At 44.8% G+C, this 6,630-nt stretch overlaps 1 protein-coding gene across 1 annotated transcript in view; it reads right to left on the minus strand.

Moving 5' to 3' along the window:
* ISM1 (isthmin 1) overlaps positions 1–6,430 on the minus strand; it is a 78,280-nt gene extending 71,850 nt beyond the window's left edge. Inside the window, exon 1 of the mRNA XM_010355263.2 lies at positions 5,814–6,430. Within this exon, the coding sequence (XP_010353565.1) occupies positions 5,814–5,951 (138 nt within the window). The 5' untranslated portion in view covers positions 5,952–6,430. The remainder of the gene's footprint in view (positions 1–5,813) is intronic.
* Positions 6,431–6,630: the final 200 nt, after the last annotated feature.

The following is a 6,630-nucleotide window of genomic DNA, read 5'->3' on the forward strand; positions in this document are numbered from 1 at the left end:
ACTGAGGCAGGTGGATCGCTTGAGTCCAGGAGTTTGAGACCTGCCTGGGCAACATGGTGAAACCCCGTCTCTACAAAAAATACAAAACTTAGCTGGGCATGGTGGTGAGCACCTGTAGTCACAGCTACTTGGGAGGCGGAGGTGGGAGGATCACTTGAGCCTGGGAGGTGGAGGTTGCAGTGAGCCAAGATCATGCCACTGCACTCCAGCCTGGGCAACAGAGCAAGCTTCCACTTAAATAAACAAATAAATAAATACTTATCAAATGATTAAATGCCAAGCTCTAATAACACATTTAGCATGCATTCAATGTTCTAATCCTTACAATAATACTGAGAAATAGTTACTATATATCTATTTTACAGATGAGAAAATCTAGACATAGGAAGGCTAATCCTCTTGCCAAAGATGATATAAATAAATTGAAGGTGAGAGTGAGGGAGGAAAAATAAAAATAAATAAAAATTTTAGAATAGCAAATAAAATAAAAAAATTCTAATTTATCAATAATCACAATAAATATAAATGGGTTAAATCCATTGATGCTTTGCATAAACAAGTACAATTTAGCTATAGCTTATTAATAAGAAATATATTTAAATTAAAAAGTTGGGCCAGGCGTGGTGGCTCACGCCTGTAATCCCAGCACTTTGGGAGGCCGAGGCGGGCAGATCACGAGGTCAGGAGATTGAGACCATCTTAGCTAACACAGTGAAATCCAGTATCTACTAAAAATACAGAAAATTAGCCAGGAGTGGTGGCATGCGCCTGTAGTCCCAGCTACTCAAGAGGCTGAGGCAGGAGAATGGCGTGAACCTGGGAGGCAGAGCTTGCAGTGAGCCAAGATTGCGCCACTGCACTCCAGCCTGGGTGACAGAGTGAGATTCCATCTCAAAATAAATAAATACATTTGAAAAAAATGAAAAGTCAAAAAAAGTTTGAAAATAAAGGTTGGAAAAGACACCCAAACAAATTCTAAAAGGAAGAAAGAGCAAAGTTGCAATATTAATATGACACAAAAAAGTATTCAAGACTAAAGGCAATAAAAGAGATAAAGAATTTCACCTTGATAGAAAGACAGTCACCAAAAAGGACACTTTATGTCCTTGCACTACGGGTTCTAAAAATGTAAATCAAAAATTAGGAGAACAAAGATAAAAAGATGCCTACGATTCCTCCCTGTACACATGCTCTTCTTTAATGTGACTTTGTTGCTCCTCCCATCAAGAAGTGGAATCTATTTCCTGTCCACTAGAATCTAAGTAACCACGTGATTTGTTTGGCTGATAGAATGCAGCTGAAATGATGTTGTACAAACTCATCCAGACGTCTTGCAATTTCTGCTTTTATTCTCTTGCTGCTCTGAGTCCACCGTGTAAAGATATATGAGCTAGACTCCTTAAGGGTGAGAGATTCTATGGAGAGCAAACCTAGGTGACAGCAAGCACCAACTATCAGACAAATGAGTGAAGTATTTTTGAACCACCTAGCCCACATGAAGCCAACAGATGACTACAGCTACATGAGTAATATCAGGTGAAATCACCAGAAGAACCACTCAGCTGAGCCCAAGCAAGGTGCTGTCATACAAATTCATGAGGAAATAAAATGGTGGTTGTGTTAAGTCACTAAATTTTAGGGTGGGTTGTTCTGCAGCAATAGCTAAGTGAGACAACTGTTCATCATTTAAAAAAAAAAAATCCAGTAAAAGTAATCAGCCTGACTGGAAAATGAGCAGGTAAGTCACAAAATAAGAAACACAAATGGCTGTTGACTTTCTTGTATTAAGTACAGATAAATTATGCTTTTGCTTCTACTGCTATAAGTAGCTTGGATGAACTCCTAAATCCAAAGCAGTGAACACAAGAAGCTAAGCTGTTTTATTGAAGGCAATAGAGGGATAAAAGATGGAAAGTGTTCATAAAGATGATAGTTAGGAAATAGAGAACAGAGACATTTTACTACATTCCAGAGTTTGGTTTGTGTTAATGTTACTGTAAAAATAATCAAATTGGTGTTTTATAATACTTGCTTAAATCTCACTGCCTTAATGAGTTCTGGCTTACTACTAAAAATATATAGAAATTCATGATTCTAAAACTGACTGAGATTTAGTGGAAAGGCAATCATTTGAATTTCAGACAAAGGAGATACCTTTATTAGTACTATTATTGCCTATGGATTCTATATTTTGTCTTCCAGACTACTCTTATTATATATCTATATCTATATCCATGTCTATGTTTTCTCATTAACATTAATTAAATATATGTGAAAGAACTAATCTGAGTATCTGATTAATATGAGACATACTTATTCTAATGACATAAGATTCAAAAGCAAAGAAAAAGTTGATGTTTCCATGCATTTTAATGCAGCTATTGCACACAGTTATCTAATTTCTTACTAGATAATGTAAAAATACTGAAAACAGTTCAAAGACAAACATTTTTATGTTCATCAGCCAGTTAACCAATATGGATAGTGTACTCAAAACATTTTACTGCCACCTCGTCACATCGTACCTATCAATGTTTTAAGCACACTCGCGCATACTAGGGGAGACAGTCATACAAAGAGTCAAAAATGTAGCCCCTAGTATGCTGAAACTACAAAAAAAAGTAAGATAATATTTATACATATATGTGTATGTATATATATATGTGTGTATATATACATATATGTCCTAGTGAACACAGTAAGAATGTCAAGATACATTTGAAAATGTAAATTGTTAAAAGCGTTTCTCTCTCTTGAGTGTATAACTTTATCCAGAACTTGCAATAGAAATATGCTTCAAATAGCTCCCCACTATAAAATAACGAAAATAAATTAAGAAGCTTCTAGCTGTGCAACCTTGGGCAAATTACCTAACCTCAGTTTCTCCATTTGAAACAGGAATAACGATAGTACTCAATTCATGGGATTTTTGTGAGGATTAAGACAGCTAATATGTCTAAAGCGCTAAGAACAGTGCCTGCCACATAAAAGGCACTTAATAAATCTTAGCTATTATTGTTGCTTTTCTTACTACTACTTTATTGGGTGTCCTTGATATGTCCTTAAATAAGAATGTGTCCTTTTTTAGATGAATCCAAACATACTACAATTCGGGTAAATAAGCCCACCATTGCATATTTCTAAGACAACCTTATATTTTAGAAGGTTGTACACAGAGACAAAAACAATAAAAATGATGTATATGGATTGATTAATTTTCTGATTAAGAAGAGGGATTTTAGTAGCTCAGGACAGCATAGAACCAATAAATTTAGATGATGTTTAAGACTTGGGTTTAAAATGTCTGGTAAAAAGAAAGAATACAATGACCACAGTTTTGTCTTCAAATACACCTGCTACTGGCAAATTCACTTTCTGGGGCCTGAAAATGATGGACTAATAAATGTCTTTTGCAGACCTCCTCATTTGGCAGAACATTCTTCACTTGACTTATAAAACCTTTGCAGAGTCAGAGGGCCAAAGAAATAACTTTGGTCAGGAAGAGTATAAAACTTTTATAATAACAAATCACAAAACAGCAAAATTACGAACTAAACTGCTAAATTCATCATTCTGCTTGGAAAAGTGTGTGCATTGAGTGGACAGTATTACCGAACACTATTACAAGATAAGCTGAAGCTGGTGGATTAGCAGCTACTTGGGACTCAGATATTTCTAGGAGCATAACTCTTTCTAAATCCCCCATTTGTTCTGTCCTCTTGGGGCAGTTCTTCAGCCAAAGCCCCTTTCGAGAATTCAGTCCACTTCCCTTTTAGAACTGCCACTTCCACCAGCTGCTTCTCTCATTACCTTACTGTTAAAGTGGAAAAGGCCAACCCCGGGTTATTCTAATGATAGCAAACACCTCATAAAGAAATCTGCCAAATTTACTTTTCCACAGAACATCATTTTTATGGCTTTTCATGAGTCCATGAGGAAAGAAAGCATCATGTATAAAATATAACTTCCAGAAATCTTGAAGATATTAAGAATTATCCCTACAGTGTTAGATTGGTGGGTGCCCCAGTCTATAGGATGGTGGCATCTTCAACTTCCCCATAGAAATTCCCTCAGTCTGTCACTGTACCTAGCTACCCACAGGAGAAGATGAGAGATCCCACAAAGTTAGGATATTTTTAGAAATATCTCAAAGTTAAAACAACTTTAAGCTTTGGGGTGTGTACTTTTCTACTGTTGGTTTTGTAATTGCGTGCAATAATCACCTTGCTTTAGTCTATCCTGGTAGAGACAAAATTTGGTGTAGTTAATCAAGAGTCTGGAATGTCTGAACTTTGACAAGTTTTTTAACCTCGCTGTACCTCAGTTTTTGCATCTGTAAAGGGGCTATATTAACAGTACTATATCTCATAAGATTATGGTTAAATTAAGTGAGTTAGATTCTGTAAAGCACTTAAAACAGTGGCACGTAGTAAACACAATGGAAGTGTTTTATGAGCTTTCTCTTTACGGTAAAGTTTCGCTACAAATTGTATAAAGATGTAAAAAGTGAATTATCAAAGACAATGAATATAAAGTCCTTTGGGAACAATGAATAATGCTTATTTCGTTTTATTTATTTATTTGTTTGTTTTTTTGAGAGTCTCGCTCTGTCACCTAGGCTGGAGCGCAGTGGCGCGATCTCAGCTCACTGCAACCTCCCAGGTTCAAGCAATTCTCTTGCCTCAGCCTCCCAAGTAACTGGGACTACAGGCGTGCGCCACCACGCCCGGCTCATTTTTGTATTTTTAGTAGAGACGGGGTTTCACCATGTGGGCCAGGATAGTCTGTAACTCCTGGCCTCAGGTGATCCACCCGCCTCTGCCTGCCAAAGTGCTGGGATCACAGGCGTGAACCACCGCGCCTGGTTTGAGCTGATTTTAGGAGCCAAAGAATCCCCTCTGCCTCCTGGGAAAATCCCTGTTTACTTTTGCCTATGCTCCAAGTTTACAGTTGTCCCACCCTTAGACTCAAGGAAAGGCACTAAGGTAGCGGCAGGAAACGCCTAGCTGGGCAATTCTCTTCAGAAGGCAGAACTCACATTGTGTCTGACCGTCCACTATGCCCTCCCCTTGCCCTGAAGCTGAAATGGATAAACAGAATCCCATTGCTAAAGCGACCTTCAACGGGGTAGATCCTTGGGAGAAAGACTTTGCTACGAGTTTAAAAGCCCCAGGTAACACTGGCCCCAATCACTACCAGTGCCTTCACTCTGCACTTTCCCCACGACCAAGGGGGCAACCGGGGGACCTCAGGCGAGGCCTCCGGAGGAACATTGGAAGCAAGGGAACCCTGAGGGTGAGGAGGGGGTGTCTGGCTATCCTCCTTGGGAAATTATGTCCTGACCTTTGGCATTGCTTCCTCAAGGGGTAGACTCCCGGAGTTCTTTCTCCCAAAGACTTCAGGGATATCATCCTGTGAAGTCTTGCGTCCCTCCAGCCTCGAGTAACATTACTCAGCCTCCGAAGGGCAACGAAAGACTGGTAGCACCCCCAAGCAAGCGTATCTCCACACTTCCTGTGCTCATCCCAAACCTCGCTCCCTCCACCTCCCCACCAACTCTGCACCTGACCCGTGACCAACGGAACTGAAGGAGCGCAGCTGCCAGACTTGGAAGCCGGGTGCAGCCTCCAGGCACGTGTCCCCGCTCCGCCTCTGCCTAAGTCAAGTGGCCCGGGCAAAACTACTACCAAAACAGTTGCTCTTAGGTGGGGCGGAGGACCCGCCTCCTTGCATCCACCAGGCAGTAGCTCAGCACCCCCGCCCCACAAACCATCCCCGCAGGCGCGCACGCCCCTCTCCGGCGGCGCACTCACCTGCAGTTGGGCTCGGCTGGCGTTGCCCGCGGCCGCGTCGGGCCCGGTGGCGGCTCCCGAGCCGCGCAGCACGGTGATGTGCAGCGTGAGCAGCAGCAGCCCCAGCAGCAGCAGCAGCTCGGCCGCCAGGCGCACCATCCTCTTGAGACGCGCGGCTTTAGGACCCGGCGCGGCGGCTGGCGGCGGCGGTGGCGCCGGGGGAGGAGGAGTAGGAGCCCGGGAACCCGGCAGCACGGCTCCCACCTCGGCTCCCGCCAGGACTCCGCTTCCCGGGCCTGCGGGGCTGACGCAGGGCGCGGCAGGGCGTGCGGGGCCGGGGGAGCAGGAGCCTCCGCCGCCGCCGCCGCCGCACCACGGCGGAGCCACCGCGAGGCCGGGGGTGTCCAAGCCGGCTACGGAGCAAGCCCCGGCGCTGCCTGGCGGCGGCGGCGGCGAAAACTGGGTCCCGGGGCTGCCTGGGACCCGGGCCGGGCCGGAGGCCACCCTGCTGGCAGGGGGCTGCGGGGTCGGCGGCGGGGCGGGCGCAGCCGAGCCCCCGAGCGCACATGGGCGCCCCAGATGTGGCTGCGGCGCCGCAGCTGGAGCGGGAGCGGCCGCCAGAGGAGCGCGGGGAGGAGGAGGAGGAGGAGATGAGGAGGAGGAGGAGGGCTTCAGCTGCGGCCGGGAGTTACCTCCACGCTTGGCTTCCCCGCCCTCGCCGCCCCGAGCCACTCACCCGGCAAGCCACCTCCACTACTCTCCGCGCTCCTCGGGGCTGCCTGCCGCGCCGCCCCGCACACAGAGTCCCGGGGAGGGCCGGTTCCAGATGGGGGCCCCG

This window comes from Rhinopithecus roxellana, chromosome 13 (assembly GCF_007565055.1).
Source record: "Rhinopithecus roxellana isolate Shanxi Qingling chromosome 13, ASM756505v1, whole genome shotgun sequence".
NCBI lineage: Eukaryota > Metazoa > Chordata > Mammalia > Primates > Cercopithecidae > Rhinopithecus > Rhinopithecus roxellana.